The sequence below is a fragment of the Panthera onca genome, chromosome A2, assembly GCF_046562875.1.
Source record: "Panthera onca isolate mPanOnc1 chromosome A2, mPanOnc1 haplotype 2, whole genome shotgun sequence".
NCBI lineage: Eukaryota > Metazoa > Chordata > Mammalia > Carnivora > Felidae > Panthera > Panthera onca.
Window position 1 is genome coordinate 168738295 of NC_138340.1, and position 23893 is coordinate 168762187.

The 23893-nt window shown below is 47.4% G+C and overlaps 1 protein-coding gene and 1 long non-coding RNA gene across 4 annotated transcripts in view; both read right to left on the reverse strand.

The window, feature by feature from the left end:
• LOC132679729 (uncharacterized) overlaps positions 1-21906 on the reverse strand; it is a 68571-nt gene extending 46665 nt beyond the window's left edge. The window contains exon 1 of the long non-coding RNA XR_014137356.1: positions 21289-21906. This is a non-coding gene — a long non-coding RNA (uncharacterized LOC132679729). The remainder of the gene's footprint in view (positions 1-21288) is intronic.
• Positions 1-23500, reverse strand: part of PTPRN2 (protein tyrosine phosphatase receptor type N2) — an 812735-nt gene extending 789235 nt beyond the window's left edge. For 2 of the 3 annotated variants that reach the window (XM_078436952.2, XM_078436943.2), the window contains exon 1: positions 23253-23500. In XM_078436952.2, the coding sequence (XP_078293078.2) occupies positions 23253-23349 (97 nt within the window). In that variant the 5' untranslated portion in view covers positions 23350-23500. The remainder of the gene's footprint in view (positions 1-23252) is intronic. The other variant, XM_078436944.2, reaches the window with a different exon arrangement.
• Positions 23501-23893: the final 393 nt, after the last annotated feature.

The window sequence follows — 23893 nt, forward strand, 5'->3', positions numbered from 1 at the left end:
CCAATGGGGTCATTTTTCACACCTGCATGTTTATTGTGGTGTTAAGAGCTCGGGCTCTGAAGCCAGTGCCTGAGTGTGTCTCCTGCACCATAGGGCAGTGTGAGGGCTACATGAGACAAAGGGCACAAAGGGCACGGAGTGGTGCCAGGCACACAGCAAGCTCCCAATGGGAGTTAACCATCACTATAAGTATTAATAACCAGATCTCTGGAGATTGTTCGACCTCATTCTTTTCAACAACTGCAAGACTCTACAGTATAGATATGACACATTTAATCAGTCTCTTGTTACAAAAATTAAGTTGTTCCTAGGATTATAACCAAAAAAAAAAAAAAAAAAGGCAGCAATGAAGATGATTGCACAAACATCTCTTCACGTGTGTGCAAGTAGGTTGCAGGGCAAATTCCTAGAAAGTGGCATTTCAGGTCATATGGTTGTGTTTTTTGTGATGAATATGGCTAATCACCCTGGAAGAGGCTGAGGTGACTCTACTCCCACCAAGAGGGCACGGGGTGGGACACCCTGGGCCCTCGCCACTCACCCCAGTGCTCTGTGAGGCCTGGAGACCACACAGGAACACAAACGGCACTCAGCCCCAGGACGGCACATCAGCAGGGAGCCAGGCGGTAGGTGTCCTGATCCCAGCTGTCCACCTGCACACTCCTGGGATCACCTGCCTTACTTAATCCCCTCATCCCCACTAAGTCCCCATCTCTGTTTAGACCCGTTCTGCTGTAGCTTCACCAGGCACACATCAGTTTTAGGGCAGGTAAGAGGCTGAAAGGTAAGGCCCAGAGAGCACCTGGCTCAACCAGCAGGGAGGGTGTCCTTCAGCCCCAGGAAAGGCTCCTTGGCGTAAATTAGCCAGGAACATGATGGGGTATAAAGGCCTTTCTAGAGCAAAGAGAAGTGTGTGCAGGCCCAAGGACGACACCAGGGGACACACAGGGACCTAAATCATCCCTTTGTGCACACACTTGCTTCTTAATGGAATGGGTATTCGTGAGAAGCTATAGGCAGGCCCATGGTCCAGACCCTGCCCTATATGCGGCCTTTATACAAATCGTACACAGCCCCAGGGATGCTGAGGTGGCTTAGAAAATGACATCATAGGGAGAGGGGGAAGGACAGGACAGACAAGCATGAACCTTCTCGTCTATAAAGCCATGAGGGCCCCAGAACAGAAGGCAGCCCAGGCTACACCTGGGTCCAGACACCAGGATCCGACTAGACATGCAGCAGATCTGCAGCTCGTGGGGCCAGTATGTGTGGCTACCTGACATCGACTGTCATAACAGAGCTAAGTGAGTGACTTTTAAATAAGCCATATGTCAGGGCACTCTTCAGAGAGCCAAGACCCATCCTGAGGGGAAGACAGAGCCACCCCGGCCCCACCACTCCACCTGGTCCAGCACTAAGTGGCTGTGTTCACAGAAGTGCGGCTTCCCTTGGAATTCCAGTGTGGTGAGGGTCCGCAAGTCAACATCAAAGTCCCCATGTGGGATATGCGGCCTCAGCTCATAGACAGTCCTGGTAGAACCCACTGGGGGTAGACACGTGGGCGCTGGAGGGCCAGGACGCCCCTCTGTCATGTCACTCTCCACATAATGGACAGAAATGCTCTGACTCAAGCCTTAACACAACTGTCCCCCCTACACATGAGGAGGCTGTGGCATGGAGGTGCTAAGGGACTTCCACAGTCACCAGACTCTGGACCCACTTACTAACCACAGCTCTATCCTCTAAGTCATTTCCTTTGTCTTAGCCATTCTCCTCTTATAAAACCTCTCTCTGAGGTTATGAATGGTTTTGATGACAATGGAGATCAAATTACTTGCTTTATCCACAAAAATCAGAAGGTCCTGTCAGCTCCTAAGCATTTTGAGATGAAAACGGTAGTCAGAGGGTCACCAGTGACACTGCAGACCCTTCTCCAGGCCAGTGGCACAACCCCACCACCCGCCTTCCCTGAGCCTGGGCCAGCCCAGGTCTGTAACCTCTGGGCCCTGGATGGCTCAGTTGGTTAAGCATCCAACTTCGGCTCAGGTCATGATCTCACAGTTCATGGGTTCGAGCCCCACATATGGCTCTGCGCTGACAGCACAGAGCCTGGAACCTGCTTCGGATTCTGTGTCTTCCTTTCTCTCTGCCCCTCCCCTGGCCACGCTCTGTCTCTCTCTCTGTCTCAAAAATAAACAAACATTAAAAAAATTTTTTTTAATAAAAGTGAGGGGCCCTGGACTTTCTGAGCTACTGGGTTTTTTTTCCCCTTCTTTAAGCATCTCCAAAGAAGAAAAGGATTTTCATCTTCTTTATCATTTCATCTGGTGGAAGGAGAGTGAGAACAACCCCCAAAGGAGGTGTCACACCTGTCCTCCTCAAGTCAGCTGTCCTCATTATCACAGATTACCTGACAGTCCTGTCATCATGGCCAGTCCCATGGCAAACACTAAAACTACAGAAATGATCAAAAAAATTAAAGGAAGCTAAACGGCTTTTATCCAAGTCAATGAATGAAATGTATCTTGCACTGCACTTCCCTGGATATTTATGGTGTTTATTCCAATCTTTTCTAGGCCAGAAAATTCCTGAGCTCACGACAGGCCGTCCTGTCACCATGACAAACAAGCTGGCTGAGACCAGGCTGTGCCTGCGATTGCATTTTCCACCCTCCAAACAGAATATATTAGACATTACGCAGGCAGCATTTATTTTAGGAAGGCTTTTCATTATGGCGATGTAAAATGTCAAGGCTGAGACACAGCGGGCTCTTTCCAGACCTGCAGGCTCCCTCATTATCTGACAAATGCACAAGTTCCTGCCATGTGATGAGTGAGCTGGCCCACCCCTCAAAGGAGGCAACCCAACATCCAAGTTAATCAACCAATGGGAAGTGCTGAAGGAAGGAGGAATCTAACACGGACACAGCCCTCCAGAACCAGGCAAGAGGTGGGGCGTCATATCCAGGATGGAGGAAAGAGGCAGGGTGTCGTGCTGAAAGCAGTCAGATAATGAGGAGCAGGGAAATGTTAGGGGGCTTTGGGGGAAGGAAAGACTCTGGAGAGGGTCCTGGCCCAGGACACAGGCACCACGCCCTATCCCAGACATGCAGAACAGAGCTGCAGGCCATCGTGGAGGAAGAAATGACCAGCGTGCTGTTAGCTATGCCCATTGCTGCTGCTAAGACACACATACAGGAAGGTGACTCTCGTCTATTAGAAACTGCATACCTATGAATATATTTAGTTCAGCTTTTTATTTTATAGATGGGGGAAATGAGGTCCAGAGAAAGTAGATAATTTGGTCACTCATAACATAAGGAACCCCTTTATTTTTTTTGTTACTCCCAGAGAGGGTAGAACATTAAACGATTCCTTCCAGGGTTGTTGGCTTGGAAGAAAAACCAACAACTTTTAGACTACATTTCCTTTTTCCAACACACTGAGGAAACATGTAGGGAAACATGTTCTTCAAATACTGGTGTCAATCATGTGCTTGATTTATACTGCATGAAATTGTGATATTTACCACAAATACTCTAAACACACTTCTGGCGCAGATCTCACTCACCTATAACACTTCATAGAAATATCCCTTCAATACGATGACTACAGTTAACACTGCTGCATGGTATGTTTAAAAGTTGCTAAGAGAGTAAATTCTAAAAGTTCTCAACACAAGGAAAAAAACATCTTTCTTTTTCCTTCTTTTTTTTTTGTCTTGTATCTGATAAGATTAAGGATGCTAACTAAACTTCATGTGGCCATCAATTCACAGTCATTATGCTGTACAACACCTTAAACTTACACGTATGTGTACTGTATGTTAACTGTACTTCAATAAAACTGAAGGAAAAAAAGTAAATACTCCATAAAATAGTGGTTTCTGTTTTTTTTATTTCATAGACTTAGCAAGCCATGTTTTTCTTTTAATTTCAGGAGAACCTACAGAAAGTCTCTGAATCTTTAGGTTTCCGATTTAAAATGCTTTAAAAAAAAAAACTACCACCTGCTATCAATAATCACTAACTAATAAACAAATAAATAAAATCTCAGAATTTAAACAAGTCTTAAAAGTGAGAAGATGTGACCTGATGGGAGGAGCCACTCATCGTCCTGCAGTGTTAGCGACACTACATCCGCTCCAAACTCACCAGGTGACCAGGTTTGGTCCTCCAGGCAGCTCAGAGGAAATAATCCACACTAGTTACTCCTTGGGTGCACACCCCCAGGTACTACACTGACTTCTGGGTTATGAGTCAGGCTTCCTAAGGGAGTGTGGACTGGATACCAAGAACCAGATCATCACTAAGCAATCTAGAAAGAAATCAAGTTTGGGCCTCCACAAAACCCAAGGCAAATCCAGATGCCCTATGCTCTACTTCCCTGGTGCTTGAGGACCTAACACAACATTCATCACTGCACTTTGGGGCAGAGAGACAGACACAGGACAGTTCAGTAAGCCTAAGGGTACTGCATTGTGTATGCACCCATCTGACCCCACTTCCCACAAGGAAGATGCCTGGCTGTTCACTGTAAAAGGACATACACTCGATCACCCTGTCCAGGAGACGGAGGAACGGGAAAGGCTCACGCAATGCAAACCTATCTGTCATTCTCCCTGCTGGAAAAGCCATAATCTCACCATCGAAAGCCATGAGAATGGAGTGCCTCATCTTTTCCAAAGCCTCTCAGAGAACTGGCTGTCCTTCTCGCAAGATTTATCCTCTGCTGCTGCCTGCCACGCTCCCTCTTTGTTTTCCTGAGCATCTGAGTACACCGGCAACAGTAACACGTTGTCAATCTAACTTCTAACGCCTCTACTGCCACTGAACCCCTCCCGCAGCCCTGTTAGAAAATGCAGAGCACCAGACCCATACACAAAACTGATGAGGGAAAAGCCCTGCTTCAAAAGATGGAAGAGCATCCAGCTTAGAGTGATGTTTCCTTCCTGTGCTTGGGTTAGAAAGAGTGTATGATGACCCCGATTTCCAGGGCCTTCACTCATCATAACACAGGTGGTCCTACTCTTCCCTCCTCTCCCTCCACTTCCCCTTGGGGCTTCACCCACTTCAGGTCCCAGGACTCGTGCCCCTCCATTAGGTCTTAGGGCAGGGGTGCTGCCCCAGACCTGGGACCCACCTATTAGAAACACAGGGAGACTCTGGAACAATGAGCACAGGGGCTGTGAAGCAAACCGAAGTCATCAAGGAGGAAACTTGGGCCCCAAATCTCACACAAAATCAAGTGTTGCCCTCCACTCACTCACAGGCTAGACCGGGGGCCCAGAAGGTCACGACTCACCCAGAGTCACAAGCTGGTCTGTGCAGTCAGGACAACAGCTGAGCACTCACACCCCTGCACACCACAGAGCCAAGCATATGCCAAATCTAGACAAGAGCTCTTCTTTCTCACTCTCATTTTCGTTCCATGAACACTTCACCTTCTGCTTTTCCCAGCTGGTAATTCATGACATAGCCCAGAGAAGAAGCCAAAGGTCAATTCCACAACCAAGCCACGCAGAGACAGAGCAGAGAAAGAAAATAACCCCAGAACCCTGACTGGCAAAGGCACCTAAAGATGATAGGTCACATTTTAGCCTTTCCATGCTGATCTATGGAACACTTTATAAACTGGTAGATTGAGGTCAACTGTACTTTGCGGCTGAGGAAACAATTCATAGCACTGAACCTGCGGTGGCAGCCACCCCATGCAAAGCCCCACACAACCCAGACAGCAAAGTCACAAGCACTATGAACAAGGAGGAGGAGGGGAGGAAGGCCATGCACGCCACAGGACCCTTCCCAAGATACCCTTTGCCCTGGAGCCACTACATTTGCAAGCACTCTGTGTGGTGTGTTTTCAAGCTGTACCTAACACTCCACCTAACGAGTCTTCAGTTTTTACTCAGTTTTCCCTATTTCATGTCATTTTGTTCTGCGATTGTTTTGTTTTTGCATGTTGCTATTTTGTAATAAAGCCTGTATTTTTCAGCACATCTAATGGAAAACATCTATTTCTTAAGGTTCCCAAAAGGTAAAAAGCCAACTTCATAGGCACTGCCTCCATTTCCTGGCAAGAATTAGAAAACAATGAAATAGATGTACATGGAATAAAAAAGTTAGTACCTACTCACCAAAATCTTCTACAGATAAGAGCTTCCCAACCCAAGAGCAGTGTATATGGCACGGAATATTCTCTAGAGTTATTAAGTAAATTAACTTTACTTTTTTTTTTTTACTGTAGAACAAGCACTGGGAATGAACAGGAAAAGGTCCTGGTGTGGTCTTTTGGAGGCAAGAAGGTTCTTAAAGGCAGGGATGTTATGGGAAGGCATGAAAGGTTTGGGAAGGTTTGGGAAGGCAGAGAAAATTCTGAAAGACAAAGAAGGTTCTGGAGGGCAGGAAGGTTCTAGAAGACAGAAATTGTTCTGGAGGCAGGGAAGGTTCCAGGAGGCAGGGAAGATTCTGGAGGGAGGGGAGGTTCTGGAGGGAGGGGAGGTTCTGGAGGGAGGAAATCCGGGGAAAGTTTTGGAGGCAGGGAAGGTTCTGGAAGGCAGCAACACTGTCTTGTTCACGTTTCCTACCCAGTGCCCAGTATAGTCCACAGTACATAGCAGGTACTCAATCCATGGTACTGACCAAAGGTTTCCTTACTTGCTTAATTTTATAGTTCAGTGGGAAAACGAGTACTCTTTATTCATAGCGAGAATGAAGAAACCAGACAAGGGATAAATGTCTGAATTTCCCTGAAAATGTCATTTTGTTTGGTTCTGGGCATCAATGTGAGAAACTATGGAGCTATCCCCAAATTCTAATGATGCCACCTTCCTCCAAAGAAAACGGGCTCTTGCTTCTCCCCTGGTGGTGAAGGATCCCAGGACCCCCAACAGCTTTATCCAACCAGAAGCTGAGATGATTCACCGCTGGGTCTCTGTCCCTGCAGGGAGGGTTGCCTGTCTCTGTTGAACCATTTCTCCTAGTGTGCAGCCTCCTGGGGTCCCAACTCTGATGTGGAAGGCACACCAGAGAACCCCTACAGTCCCCCCCCAGAACTGGCTGACTTTCCTCTCTTGGATCTCAACCACCAACTCTTCACTCTGATCCTTCTTATATTTCCTACTTTTTGTCCAGGTTCTCTTGTGTTCTCAGTGGATTAGTCAAACGACTCAGTCCACCACCACTGGACACAGAACTCTATCCAAGATCTTTGGCACTGAAATGGCTTTAGCCAGCAAAGCTGAAGCTCATATTGAAACAACAGTTTCTAAATGAAAATGAAAGTTTGATATATATCATTCAGCTGACAGTCGCCAGTACAGTAAGTGCGCAAATATGAATTTGTATTCTCTGAATTATCTACATTTTATTCCAACTGAATAAGTGAATCTCACTCCGTGACATTGTCTAGTCTGAAGAATTGTCACTAATTCATTTGGAAATGTTCTTAGGGTGAGAATTTCGATTTTAGAGTGACACACAGTGAACAGTAGCAAGAAAATCTGATGCAGAAATGTACTTCCTGCCCTCACCTTACTTTTATAAAAATTACCTGATAGGACTGAATGACTGTTCTGCTACAGATAACTTCAACTGAGAACTGACATTCCTTTGTATTTCATTAACATTTTATGCTGACCACCAGAGAAATGGACTAGGGGATGAGAAAGGGAACCTGTGCCCTAGAAATGCAGAAGAGGCCAGATAACATCAAGAAATTTTCAAGATAAGATTATATTGTATTTATAAATTGCTGAAACTGGACCAGGGAACCTTTTCCAGCTCCATAAGCCTGTAATTGTTTTATTTATTCAGCAAAAATTACTGAGTATATATATTGGGATATGTGCCCATATTGATACCAATTCACAACTATGTGTATTTGATATATGGGCTAATTCTGCAGCCTCAAGAGGCCAGTGGCAAACGGCCCTATGAGTTCTGGTGAAGAAGGGTAAACGACCCGCCACTGGTTCTCACGATGCACTGCAGCCCACTCCAATGCATTGTGCCCGGTGATGTGATTTATGGACTAGATGGCCCATTTTAACCAACACAATATGAAACCAGATACTTGAAGGGTTCTTGCAAAGAAATCATACATTGTTAATGACCACACAAACACAGAAAATGGGGTTGCAATGCTGACACTTCTCCCAGCGGAAACTGTCCTTCAGACACCTTCTGAGGTCAAAGGCATAGCAATTTAATTAGACCCAACAAGAAGGCAGCTGAAAAGATTAAAATTCGTTCTTCAGATTTTTCTAAATGTGGATTTACATATATTATCATCAACAGTGGACACTGTTCTAACTGCATATTGTGCCTTGAGATAGTAGATAATGACAGCCTGAAACCATCAAGATTAAAGACATTTGAAAATTAAGCATCTGGAGATGCCTGGGTGGCTCAGTTAGTTAAGCTTCCGACTCGTGATTTCAGCTGAGGTCATGATCCCAGGGTCATGGGACTGAGCCCCATTTCAGGTTCTATGCTGAGCATGGAGCCTGCTTGAGATTCTTTCTCTCTGCCCCTCTTCCCTGCACACACACGCATTCTCTCTCTCTAAAATAAAAATAAATAAAATTTAAAAATAAAAACCAAGCACCTGAAACATTACTAATAATTTTGGTGAGTACAGAGAAGTTTTTGTACCTGCAACAATATTTTAATGATTAATAATTACTTTAATGATTACTAATACATCATTCTTTTACATTAATTTTTAAACTTATTTTATAATCATTATTTCAATAGAGTATATGTATAATTTGTAAATACACACACACACACACACACACACATCTCTGTGCAGAGGTGGAGAGGAGAGCATGTGCAGTATGGAGGACAGGTGTGAAGTGGGGGACGTGGGGCCTCATCCACAAGGTTTGGGGAGGTTTCAAACAGAAGACTGACAGGGTCAGATATTCCTTCCTGGTGGTCAGATTCCTGAACTGGAGGAGAGCAAGACTTCTTTCTATGACACTTTGTGCTGCCATATTTAAGCCCATCTCTTACTCCCCCACACGAAAGCACATGGCCAGGAGCTTCCTCCCAAAACCCTCCATCTACATCAGGTCTTCTCAAGCTCAGCATGGCTGGAATTAGGACCAATTCTTTGTTTCTCTGGGGTTCTCTGGGGTGGGGGCACTCTGTGCACTATAGGACGGTCAGCAGCATCCCTACCTGCACTCTCTAGGGCCCATTGGCATACCTCCCACCCAGCTGGGTCAAGCAAAAGACAGTTGAGACCACAGTTGAGAACCACTGGGTTACATGAAGGAACCCATCACCTGCTTCTGCTCCAGGATGCAAGTTAAAACAACCTTTTGCCCTTTCTTCTGAGAGCGTATTCTTCCTCCCATTCTTCATTTATTTCACACAGCAAAGCAGCATATTTTGATATTCTGGAGGAACTACTACATCAACATAACAATATATCCAGACTTGGGTAGAATCTTTCAAAATAAGGTTTTGATTTTGGAATTAGCCCATTTAATTACAATCTTTGTGAGACATGTTATTTTATGTAAGATTGCCTCTAACAGTCTGGAACATTCTTTTTTTCATAGTGCTTGACTTTAAATTCACCCTGGATATCTGATGTTCTTTCAGAGTTCCTATGAAAAACATGTAATCATGAAACAAATGCTATATATTCTTCAACAGTATTTAGACCAAAAATATCACTTTTTAACATCACTAATAGACTTCTTCATTAATGTACTGATACTGTCCTAAAATGGGTTTAACATCTATATTTCAATCCCTCAAAACCTTTGAAAAATGAGAACAGGCATATCTATATAAATATCCAAATTTTCAGCTTGATTGCACATTTTTATCTTCTCAGAATAGCACTAAATCAAGATGTTCTTTCAGAAATACATTTTACTTCTCAAAGAGACAAAATACATATAACCAAGCAAAATCTAATTTCACTGCTAACATTCAGTAGTCTCTTTGTCCCTTCTACACTTCTCATTTTTTTACTAATAATTATTCATTCCCAGACTGTTATTTTGACATCGTCTTGGTCCATTTTCCTAGACATTTGCTTTCCATACATGAATTCCATAAGATGGTTTTCAGCACACCAGCAATGTAATTGGCACATTTCTTGTTACTTGATCTGCATGTATGCAATCACATCCTCTATGATAACAGTAAATTAAAATCTACCTTCACTATACATTAGGAAGACACAATCATTAAAAATCATCACAGAAATTAGAAAATTAGATCTCACTTCTTAGGGGACTAAACTAAAAATCTAATCTTTATTCTGAAAAATAATTTTTCCACTTAAAAAAGGCTTCTTTATTCAAATTGTCAAAATGCTTCCCTCTGTTTACACTCTAAGCAATGAAAAATTCATGTAAAAGAGTATTTTCAGGGCACTTGGCTGGCTCAGTCAGTGCAACTCTTGATCTCAGGGTTGGTGAGTTCAAGCCCCACAGTGGGTGTAGATCTTTAAAAAAAAAATAGTGGCGCTTGGGCAATCCCTGTCAAAATGACACCAGCATTCTTCACAGAGCTAGAACAAACAATCCTAAAATTTGTATGGAACCAGAAAAGACCCCAAATAGCCAAAGCAATCTTGAAAAAGAAAACCAAAGCTGAAGGCATCACAATCTCAGACTTTAAGTTGTATGACAAAGCTGTAATAATGAAGACGGTATGGTACTGGCACAAAAACAGACACTCAGATCAATGGAACAGAATAGAGAACCAGAAACGGACCCCAAATGTATGGCCAACTAATCTTTGACAAAGCAAGAAAGAATATCCAATGGAATAAAGACAGTCTCTTCAGCAAATGGTGCTGGGAAAACTGGACAGCGACATGCAGAACAATGAACCTGGACCACTTTCTTACACCATACACAAAAATAAACTCAAAATGGATGAAAGACCTAAATGTAAGACAGGAAGCCATCAAAATCCTAGAGGGGAAAGCAGGCAAAAACCACTTTGACCTCGGCAGCAGCAACTTCTCACTCAACACATCTCCATGGGCAAGGAAAACAAAAGCAAAAATGAACTATTGGGACCTCATCAAAATAAAAAGCGTCTGCACAGTGAAGGAAACAATCAGCAAAACTAAAGGCAACTGACAGAATGGGAGAAGATATTTGCAAACAACATATCAGATAAAGGGTTAGTATCCAAAATCTATAAAGAACTTATCAAACTCAACACCCAAAAAACAAATAATCCAGTGAAGAAATGGGCAAAAGACATGAATAGACACTTCTCCAAAAGACATCCAGATGGCCAACCGACACATGAGAAAATGCTCAACATCACTCATCATCAGGGAAATACAAATCAAAACCACAATGAGATACCACCTCACACCTGTCAGAATGGCTAACATTAACAACTCAGGCAACAACAGATGTTGGCGAGGATGCAGAGAAAGAGTATCTCTTTTGCATTGTTGGTGGGAATGCAAGCTGGTGCAGCCACTCTGGAAAACAGTATGGAGGTTCCCCAAAAAATTAAAAATACAACTACCCTATGACCCAGCAACTGCACTATTAGGTATTTATCCAAGGAATACAGGCATGCTGTTTCGAAGGGGCACAGGCACCCCAATGTTTATATCAGCACTATCAACAGTAGCCAAAGTATGGAAAGAGTCCAAATTTCCATCAATGGATGAATGAATAAAAAAGATGTAGTATATACATATATATACATATATATACATATATATACACATATATATACATATATATACATATATATACATGTATATACGTGTATATATATATGTATATATATGTATACACACACACACACACACACACACACACACACACACACACACACACAATAGAGTATTACAAGGCAATCCAAAAGAATGCAATCTTGCCATTTGCAACTATATGGATGGAACCAGAGGATATTATGCTAAGCGAAATTAGTCACAGAAAGACAAATATCATATGACTTCACTCTTATGAGGACTTTAAGATCCAAAACAGATGAACATAAGGGAAGGGAAGCAAAAATAAGATAAAAACAGGGAGGGGGACAAAACACAAAAGACTCTTAAATATAGAGAACAAACAGAGGGTTGCTGGAGGGTTGTGGGAGGGGGGATGGGCTAAGTGGGTAAGGAGCATTAAGGAATCTACTCCTGAAATCATTGTTGCACTATATGGTAAGTAACTTGGATGCAAATTAAAAAATAAATTATTTTTTTAAATAATAAATAGATTGATAAATAAATAAATAAATAAATAAACAAACAAAATAGGGGCGCCTGGGTGGTTCAGTCGGTTAAGCATCTGTCTTTGGCCTAGGTCATTATCTTGCCCTTCCCAAGTTCGAGCCCCACATCAGGCTCTGTGCTGACAGCTCAGATCCTAGAGGCTGTTTCTGATTCTGTGTGTCTCTGTCTCTCTCTGCCCCTCTCTCTCTCTCTCTCTCAAAAATAAATAAACATTAAAAACAATAAATAAATAAATAAAATAAAAATGAAATAAATTGGGGTGCCCGGGTGGCTCAGTCAGTTAAGCGTCCAACTTCATCTCAGGTCATGATCTCTCAGTTCATGAGTTCGAGCCCCACATCAGGCTCTGTGCTGACAGGTCAGAGCCTGGAGTCTGCTTCAGATTCTGTGTCAGATTCTGTGTCTCCCTCTCTCTCTGCCCCTCATGCTCTGTCCCTCTCTCTCTCAAAAATAAATAAATGCTAAAAAAATTTTTTAATAAAATAAATTAATTTTTTTTAAAGAGTATTCTCTGGGTTTTCAACATCCCCATTTAATGTGCCCTCTTGAAGTACTTGTTTCTTGCCCCAAACCAGACATAAGCAAAGCGAAAACCCAAGGCCTAGTGTGGTCACTCCCAAGGAGAGTGCTCAGTGAACACGTGGAGTAACCAGCAGGTCCATTGTGCCCAAGGACCATGCCAGCCTCCTGCCAGTAGAGGCATTTTAGCCCAAACCCGGTTCTGCAAGAAATGAAAGTCTCTGCAGTTTTGCTCTTGACATCACAGTTTCTCTATTCCAACTCAACTCTGCTGCAAAGCCTCTTTTAAAAAGCATATTCCAGGCCACAAGAATAGAAATAGATATTAATAGGTACTACAGTCTCAGAACATGGAAGTTCTTGCTGGGCGAGCCCCAGAGTGTGCCCCCCACAGCACAAGGGCTTCAAGTGAGGATGCCCCGCCTTCCCTGCCTGCCACCCTGTACACAGCATCCCACTGGCACTTCTGCTTACCCCATCCCACAGATATCTCTGCCAGGTTTTTTCTGGGGAGTGACGTGCTGCGGACATGAGTCACACAATACAGAAGTTCACCAAGAACAACAAAACACAAGTACACCACTATCCCTTACACATGGGCATAAATGTTGGTGGTCAACACAGAAACAGCCAGGGCAAGGTGGAAGGCACAGATGGCTCAGATCCTACCGCTCCCCACATTCTACAAACAGTCCAGGGGTCTGCAGAACCCAGGGAACCTCACAAAAACCGTTAGAGCATGGGGAGTGTGTCCTTATCTTTTCCTCTCGGAGAGAGAGGTTGCTGGGAAGAGACAGGTCAACTATGGGGAGCAAACTATGGAATGAGGCATATATCCAGAGCCTGCAGATCTTCCCTGAGGCACAGGACACAACCCCAAGCACGTCAAAGAGTGCACACGATTCTAACACACCCAACCCACCGGGCTGCCCCTCTCTCCTTGCCATTCCCACAGTCAGGCCAGCCAAACACTGAGCCACAAGAACCATCCCCTGCAACAGCAGCTCAGAAGGCCAGCAACAGGCCACAGAGTGACCAAGCTTTGGGAGAGCGGAAGAGTGGCCCGCAGAGGCACAGTGACAAGCAGAAAAGGACAAACTATAGTGACTGCTGCACACCAACAAGGCAGGGTCTGGAGGTCACCGCCCCCTCCCTACAAAGGAGGACTTGGTCCTGCCGGGCCCACACACCCAGAGCCCCAAATCAGAAAGTCTGAGCCCAGGCCCACAGTGAGAGATGCTAACAAAGTCAGACCTCCTGAAGGCAGTTACCCCACCCCTTCTGATGCTACCATCATAGACACCGCAGTCTTTTCTGAAAGGGCACAGTTGCCCAGCACGTGCATGTTCTCACACCCCAAAGTCCTCAGGCGAACGGCATGGAAGGTAGTGGATCTGGGAGCCCTGCCTGGGGGTTAAGGGAATGTTTCCCTCACTCAGCCCTCACTCGGGGTGCGGAGGGTGCTATCCGTGTCATGCCCTCACAGTGATGTGCTGTCTTCTGTGTCAGGCTGTGGAAGACAGACGTGCACAGCACTGTTGGGTCCCAGGTGCAGCCAATGCTGTGTGTGATCCTCAACACTTTTACAAGAGTATGTGTGGCCTTTGGACTCTATCATCAGATATTTTTCATGCCTCAGTGACAAGACAAAAATCCAGACACCTAAAAACATTGCAACCTAGAGACATCAAATACACTAAAAAAGTGCTCTGATTTTTGCATTTATCAAGTATTACATAAGACTCCAAAAGAAAATGCTTAGTGTATCTGAAAAAGAGTATGTCCTATCTCTTTATTACACTTCCCACTCATACATGTAATAAACGTGCATAACTATTTTTAAGTCCAATTTCTTTTATTCAAGGGCTTCAATCTCTTTGAAGGGATGAAGTGAAATAAATCCAGACGGTGCTCTCACCATTAATTATTCTCATTACAACATAATTAGGTCTGCATCCTAATTATGTATAACTATTTTTAAATATGCTTATCAAAAAACATGAATAATATTACTATTTAAAATGTAATGGTAATGCTTTTAGCAAAAATCTCAATAGTCAATTTGGCTGAGACTTGGACTCACTAAAATAGTAATATTTTCAATAATAACAACATTCCACCCTATCTGGCCACCGAACTCCCACATTAACTGGAAAAAAATGGAGCTTCCAGGAGTGTAACAACCAGGACTTCCATTACCAAAGACTCTCCACCATCTCATATAATCCTCTCAAAAACATGAAGAATTTGGTACTTTGCTCATGGTTTAAATTCAAAAAGATTACAGGTAAAGTCCTTTCATTTTCCTTGACTTCTAATAGGAGGATAAGCGCAAACTGTAAAGATTAAGTGATTGGAGAGAGAAGGCAATCTCTCTGTCAACATGCTGCACAGAAACAGTATCTTTTGCCATCCAATTCGTGTTCCAGACCCATATCCACTCACTCCCTACCGTGCTTTAAAAAATCACCTACAGGATCTGGTTTTTTTTTCCGTGTTTATTATTTCATGGAATCAAGGACCACAACACCCTGGTGAAGCAGGGAGAGCGCATGGGAAGGAGCTTATAATCTCATCTGTGTGCTGCTCATTGACAACACTAAAATCAGATGGAAGATTGGTGACCTATTTTCAGGCAAAAACATAGAAGATGATTGAAGAAGTCCTCAAGTATATTTTGGTGAAAGCAGATGTGCCTTTGCAGGACAGAACATGCCTTGAGGTAGGAAGGTGGGTAGATGGCAGTCCATGCTGCTTCCTCACCCCGTTTCCCATTCCCAGCCCACCACTGAGAAATCAAGCTTTCACTGTATGCCTCATCTGCTGCCATTATAATACCAGCTATCACAGAATATACAAAGCACTGAATTGGCTTCAAGCCCTACAACAGGTTAATTACTGCTTTGAACTGGATTAAAGCCACAACTCCAAATGGAAAAAGCATCAGCCTTCACGGCCAATTTTATTGGCTGCTCTGTCCAATTACAAGTTGACTATATTTTGCTGTTGGAATCAGAACCAACTTGCACCATTAATATAAAGTCCTTTTCCCTTTGGAAACCAGGTCAGCCTTTCTTCTGAAAATTCCTTCCACCAAACAAACTATTTCCAAACATCTTTTGTACTGTATGTAGGACATTGCATCAGAAGCCAAAATGGACCTTCAGAACACACAGTGACACAGAATGCCCATGTCATGTGAGGGGAAGTTTCACTCTTTCCTCTACCAAATGCCTCAGAAAATAATAAGTGACTAGAATGAGCCATCCCTTCGCTTGTTTGCCACTCTAAATGCCAAGCTTAGACCAAATATACTCTTGAAATTTTCTTGTGAGAGTAATCCCTCCTTCATTCCTTACTCTGAAGTGGGCTTTTTCTTCCAACAGGTCTGAAATGAGAGCTAGTGTCTTTGATGTTTGTATTATCACACTTAAAAATCTCATGGAAGCACAGAAGCATTCTGAACAGAGTGTTTATGAACACAGTAAGCCATGAATTCTACAGTGGCACCTGCATTCCTGCCATGAGGTAAGGCTAAAGGTGTCCAAAAGCAAGTTATCCATTTCCAAACATCAAGATTCACTCAGAGAGGCTAACCAAATAACTGAGTCTGAGACCCAGAACAAAACCCAACTCAGAAAATCAACATTCCCTGCCACAGACCAAAGAGCATTTTCAAATTCTCTCTGAAACAGGCCTGTCCAGCCTAGAGGTTCTGAAGCTCCTTAGGGAAAGGCAACCTGACAAGTGAAAATCACCTCTGTCCCTGTAGTAGTAACAGGAAGACATCCCTGTTCTTGTGGGGTTGCAGAGACATGTTCTAACAGTGCATAGATTCCTTCTGCTGGGACCTGCAGCCCACAGAGCTATCCCTGCCCCATCCTGGGGTCACCTGCTGGAGAGAAAAGGAGACTCTGAAGACCAGAGACCTAGGACCCAATCCCAGCACTGACTATCTTATAGCACTCTTCTTAAGCACTCAAAGCCTCAGTCTTTCCATCTGAGAAATGGAGATATAAATGCTCGCCTTGCAGGGAGTTCATGTAACCACACGTAGAGTCTTCCAGGAGTTGCCAGGGGCTCAGGGGACAGGGTAGGCTATCACTACAAATGGAGAGCACAGGGCAATGTTTGGGACAAGGAACTATTCTATTACCTGTCATCAGAATCTATACCTAGGATGATGTACCAAAATAAAAAACTCAGTCTTACTGTATGATTAATTTTTAATTAAATTTAATAAAGAGACACTGCCCCTATCTGTTTTACGAATATTCTCTTCCTGCCTGTTGAACTGCCCTCCCAGAAACCATTTCTAGTCCCATATACTGGGAGTGTCCTTGTGTTTTCTGAACCACAGTCAGTAGGATTGGAAGGAACAGATGAAAACAAAATTAACTAAAACACCCTGTTATCCACCTCCACACTGGACAGTTAACACCAAGCGATCGTCACAAAACCCTGAACAACTTCCTTATTTCTTCACACCACATACACAAGGGCCATTTTAAAGATAGGATCCTGATGTTCCACACATCAACACCTCTAGTCCAAAGTTCAGTGCCTTACACCTACAGGGGAGTCATCCACTTATCAGCACAGAAGCCAACTAACAAACAAAAAAGTCACTTAATATGTGAACATAAGTGTTTCCAGGAGAACCGCACCCCTTTTCACTTCCTGCCTATGTATTTAAATAGTGGTTGTGGCAGAGTCGTTGGAGATAGCACAAATTAAAGGAAAAAGCTTCCTTCTTCCCCCCACAAACTGTTTCCAGCCAGCAGAAAAGTGCACTGATTATTTTCGGCTTCTTGGGTTTTCTCGGCCCCTATCAACCAAGATTAAAAACTTAAGTCCAGCTGGGTCCATATTCATGAAGGTCAATTTAGACTAATGTGGAAACAGCTGCCAGGTGCTTTTATCTGGAGCAGAGAGTTATCAGCCATGAATTCAGCTGTTTGTTTTCTCAAGAAATGGAACATCTTGTCAGTAGAGATAAGACAGGTTCTTGGTTAACCGAGCCTCACTGGGCCTGCATTTGCTGGGATGAATCTAGATTCAAATCCTTTCTGCCCATTTCTTAAGTTGTTGTTTGTTTGTTTGTTTGTTTGTTTGTTTTGGGGGGGGTTGTTTGTTTGTTTGCCTCTCCACACATCAAGAATCCTTAAACTAGCAGTATTTACACATACCTAGGCATTTAAATATATGCCACTCAAAGCCAGAGGATTATTTTTTTTTTGGTCACAGTTACATTCAGTTACAAACACCTTTTCATAAGGAATTTTGAAATTCTAAGGTAATGCTCCAGGAGATCATGGTAATAGAAACCTTTCTTAATAAGATCAAGTATAAGGACAGCTCAGCTAACTCCATCCCTCCTTCAAACTTCCCCTCTTCCTGAACCCATATTCCTCACTTAAAAAATAAAATAAAATAAAATAAAATAAAATAAAATAAAATAAAATAAAATAAAATAAAATAAAATAAAGGGTGAATAACTGCATTCACAAATTAGGTAATACTGCCTGCCTACATAAAAAAAAAAAAAAAAAAAAAAAAAAAAACAAAAACCAGCAACAACAAAAGAAACTCAGAAATGCAGAATTATCATGTAAAAGAAACAATGACCACTATAGAACTCATCAAGACATCACCCTGGGTGATCATCCTGGTTGCTTTTCCTGGTTGCTTTTCTCAGCCTGACTGCAGATTCACCACACTGCTATTGCCCTTGCGCACAGGAAGCCAGGAACCCAAGGAGTCTGCACATTTCATGGCATACCGAAATTCCTGGCACACAACCACGATGGGACCCAACACCACCGCAGAGGAAGGCAGAAAGCAGACTATGCAAAATTTAGCACACCTCCTACACCTATTTGGTGGGCACAACTGAGGATGATCTTGATAACCAGGTACAAAAACAGATCGGCTTTTAAAAGAGCTGCAAGATGTTGAGAAGCAGAACGAAGCTTAGCACCAAGAGGAAGCCATCTAAAAACCTTTTTTATTCCCCACACATTCCTTCTGAGTCTGACACATTTAACTGCCATCTCTGGACACAGGAGACAGCAGCGCCACAGTTCCACCCAATGCATCTGGTTTCATGGATAAGCCCACTGTCACCTCCCTTCCACAGAAGCCCAGAGTTTGGCATGCACCCCCATCCTTCTGCATGGGGACATCAGCACCTGATGCTGAAGGAGCCAGAACACGGGGCAGGAGACAGGCAAAGAAAGGCTCACAGCCTGAGAGGGGGTAGCAGGGTTTTTGCTCTAGGGGAAGGGCAGGCTGCTCGTTACCATGCACCCAACAAAATCAAGAGCTATGGACCCTAAGAAGCAAAGATGGACGTGTGCTTTTGTGGCAGAAAGGATGCTTTGATTTAAAAATAAACAATCACGCCATCTAGTTCACAAAACAAGCCGACTCCTGCTCCTGGCTGCTGTCTCCTCAGTTCCATGTGGGCTCACTGGTGAATGAAAAACATGTGTGGGCAAATCAGGAAGCAAAAAACAAGGAAGGAAAATAAACACTCACCTATCTCAGAGCTAGGTGAACGGGCTAGCTTTGACTTTCAGATTCTCCAAGCCAAATTTTCATGAAAGGTTGACTCTGTCCTTTGGCAAATAAAATTCGTATTTCTTTAGCAAAAGAAGGGCCTTTTATATGATTGCCCTTAAATGTGGGGGCTATTTGAGCAGGCTCACAAACTGGCCTCCCTATAACTAAAAATAGCTTAAAGACAAGCACCTTGCAGTCAAATCAGATTCATATAGTACTGAGCACACGAACAAAAGGATGTCCTGAAATCACAAAGAAAGGCAAAGGGAGGGAGCAAAGGAAAATCCAAAGACAGGACTAGATGAAGAAAACAAAATTACTAAACCACCCTGGACAATGCTGCCTGATGCAGCAATGGTATTTTGACTAGAAACCAAGTTGAATCATATCATAGATGGGGGTGCCATTATTCCCTCCCTGTTCAGCTCTGATACTAGTGTCAAAAATAATGGGAAACTATGTGTCATAAAGGAGCCTTTGGAACCAGAAAGACATGGAGAGAACAGGTGGTGACAGGGCAGGAAGCTAAAGTGATTAAGGGGGAAAGGGTACCCTTGAAGAAAGGGAAAGGTGAGAGACATCCACTGCCATTGGGATGCTGCCAACAGCTGCTGTGAAAATACGGTGGTTTCATGGAATGTGCCTCAGAACAAGGAGATACTGGTACCTTTGTTGACTCTGGTTTTCATTAAGAACTCCTTCACTGACTAAATCTGAACAGGCCCCTGGCTCAGTCAAGGCAGTCTATACAGAAAGAACTGGTCTTAGGTCTTGGTAGTATCAGAGTCATTCTAACCTACTTTATGATACCAGCAAGGAGAAAAACTCAGATCTCCTTGAGCTGTGTTCTTTAGACAACAACCTGAGCTAAGTAAGTAAGAAGAATACAAGTGACATGGCTAGGGCCGAAACTAAGGTCTCTAGGTGATTGTACATTGTGCATCATTATTTGGAACAATGTGCGACCAAATATCAAACAAGATCCCAATGGTTGAGAAAGAGAAAGATGGCAGCATATACCTTTCATAGGTGACCCCGGTTCTCCCTGCACTTTCTGAAGACTGGGTACTCGAATTCTGAGAATATGGCAGCAGCATTCTGGGTGAGGACAGGGTAGGGATAGAAGGCTGGTGGGCAGGATGTAGGGAGCTTATATAGTAGACAAGGCTACACGCTATTCCAGATTGGGCCCCCAGATAAGAAGACCACACTTACGTCTCGTCATCTGTAGACACTGCCAAGCAATTTCCAGGTTAATGCACCTGGAATCCTTGAGCCTGTCTGAGTGATTCTGGGCCCCTAACGCCCCACATAAAGACCATCCACTATCCAGGAGGTGTAAACAGAGGAGAAATGAGGCACCCTTTTTTAATAGGATTCAACTTTACAGTCGAAATATCATTGCTTTGTCAGGCAGTATTGTCCAGGACAGCGTGGTGATTTTCTTCTCTTCATACCCTTCCATTTTTGGGTTTTCCTTTGCTCCCTCTGTCAGCCACTTCTTCCTTCTGTGACTTAGGCAAAATGCTAGGAACCGGCAATTGTAATGGAAAGACAGTAGTCCAGGACCAGCCTCCCACTCAGCCCATAGAAACTGCCTTCCCTAGAGCAACATCGGCTGACCCTGGGTCCCCCTGACCCGCAGGGCTGCATCTGGCCAGCTGAGCGAACAGCTCTCACTGGAGGTGGTAGGCCTGTAGACGGGTCCACGGCTCAACCGTCATCACCAGTTTGAGGCAAGGTCCTGGAGATCTAGGCAGGGCGGGCCAGGCCCCCAGGCCTTCCCAAGCTTGTCCCTACCTAACAAGGACTATCTGTGCGTGGTGACTTGGATAGCAGCACCCCGGGACGTGGGCACCGGTCACAGCCCTCCACCCCAGGCGCGAGGACCTCCCTTCAAATCACCGGCTGTCCCTCTAACTGGGTCGCGGTCTGCAGTAGCCAGGAATCTGGGGAGACTGACCTCTCCGTGCCACCTCTTTGTTCGGGGTTCCAGAAGGGCCAGGCCAGGGGCGGAGGAGGCCAGGTGGCCAAGCGACCCCCCGGCACCGCCCAGGACAGGTTTCTGCCCTCCCTTTGGACACCTAGCAACCCCCTATTATCTAGTCTGCCGCGCTGGGCCATCCGGGCCTTGAAGCTTTAAGGTGAGTCTCCTCCACGAAGGGCCGGCGCGGAGGGAGGCGCGGCGGGGGGCGCGGGGCCCGGCACGTTTCCTGGGTAAACACGGCGAAAGGCGATCTCGCGGAGGCGGACCCCGGCCGCGGAAGGAAAATGTCCGTCTGCCGAGAGGCGGCTGCTAGCGGGCTTCACGTGCTGACCGCGCAGGCAGGAGTCCGAGGCGCGGGTGCGAGGGGCGCCACGGCCGCGGCGCGCCTCCCCGTCGCCCCAGCCCTACAGCCGCACGCACGCACGCACGGGACGCCCCGTCGCCGGGGCCGCCCTGAGCCGGAGTCCTGGGCGGGGAGGAGGGGCGCCCGGGAGGAAACTGAGGCAGGGTGCGAATCCTGCCTGGCCCTGCGGCGAGGACAGAGAGGCACCCGGGGGAGAGCAGGGACCCCCGCGAGGCACCGCGCCCGGACCCCGCCCCGCACTCACCGAGAAGCCCCTCCCCCCCTGGCGCACCGACAAACCTCCTCTCCGCCCCCGTCACTCCCTGAGAAGACCCCCTCACACACCCGGAAGCCCCCCGCCCCCTCACACACCGGGCAGCCCCCCGCCCCCTCACACACCGGGCAGCCCCCCCCGCCCCCGCCCCCTCACACACCCGGAAGCCCCCCCGCCCCCGCCCCCTCACACAACCGGAAACCCCTCACCCCCGCCCCCCACACACCGGGCAGCCCCCCCCACCCCCGCCCCCCTCACACACCCGGAAACCCCTCACCCCCGCCCCCCACACACCGGGCAGCCCCCCCACCCCCGCCCCCTCACACACCCGGAAGCCCCCCCGCCCCCGCCCCCTCACACACCCGGAAACCCCTCCACCCCCGCCCCCTCACACAACCGGAAACCCCTCACCCCCGCCCCCTCACACACCGGGCAGACCCCCCCCCCACCCCCGCCCCCTCACACACCCGGAAGCCCCCCGCCCCCTCACACACCGGGCAGTCCCCCCCCCCGCCCCCGCCCCCTCACACACCCGGAAGCCCCCCCGCCCCCGCCCCCTCACACAACCGGAAACCCCTCACCCCCGCCCCCCACACACCGGGCAGCCCCCCCCACCCCCGCCCCCCTCACACACCCGGAAACCCCTCACCCCCGCCCCCCACACACCGGGCAGCCCCCCCACCCCCGCCCCCCTCACACACCCGGAAGCCCCCCCGCCCCCGCCCCCTCACACAACCGGAAACCCCTCACCCCCGCCCCCTCACACACCGGGCAGACCCCCCCACCCCCACCCCCCACACACCCGAGAGCCCCCACCCCCGCCCCCTCACACACCGGGCAGCCCCCCCCACCCCCGCCCCCACACACCCGGAAGCCCCCACCCCCTCCCCCTCACACACCAGGCAGCCCCTCCACCCCCGCCCCCTCACACACCCGAGAGCCCCCACCCCCTCACACACCGGGAAGCTCCCCCTGCCCCCTCACACCGGGAAGCCCCCCACCCCCTCCCCCTCACACACCGAGAAGCACCCCCCTCCCCCAAACATACCCGGAAGTCCCCCACCCCCGCCCCCTCACTCGCCGAGAAGCCCCCTCCCCCCGCCCACCTCATTCACCGGGAAGCCCTCTCCCCCGCCCCCTCCCAAACCGAGAAGCCTCCCTACCCTCGCCCCCCTCACTCACCGAGAAGCCCCCCTCCCCCTGCCCCTCATATTCACCGCGAAGCCCCCTCCCCTCGCCCCCAAAATCATCGAGCAACCCCACCCCCGCCCTCTCCCTCCCTCAGGCGCCCTCTCCTCCCCCGACACCCCCCTCCCCACTCACCGAGAAGCCCCGGAAGCTGCCGGGCGCGGGGCGCGGGCGCGGTGCGCGGCGGCGGCAGCAGCAGCAGCAGCAGCAGGAGCGCGAGCAGCGGCCCCATGTCGGCGGCCGGGCGAGCGGCGCTCAGTCCATGGCGGCGCGGCGGGGGCGGCGGGACCGACTCTGGCGAGCACCGCTCCTCCCCGCGCTGCCCGCGCCCGCCGCCGCTTCAGCACCGGACAGCGCCTCCGGCCCCGCCCACACCCAGGCCCCGCCCAGCCGCGCGCCCGCCGGCCCCGCCCACGGCGCCCCCCACCCCCACCCCCGGCCCGCCCCACCTGCCGGCGCGCGGCCGCCCCAGCGCGCCCCCGTCCCATCCTTGTGGTTCCGCCCTCCCCCAGGGGGCTGGGGTGAGCCGAGCGCGCCCAGTCCTCGCCCGGCCCGGGGGTCCCGGGTCCCCCGTGGTCGCACTGGCCCGCCCGGGACGTGGCCCTCTGGCCGCGGGGAGTTCGCCCTCCCTTTTGGCCAGGCGGGGGAAAGGCCCGACCCTTTTTGCTCAGACCCCGGGCAGGGCGCCCACCCGCGTGGTCCCACGCGGCGTCCGTGAGCACGCGGGGCCGGGGGCCATTGACTTGGGGCTGAGGCCGCCCAGGAGCCGATCGCCG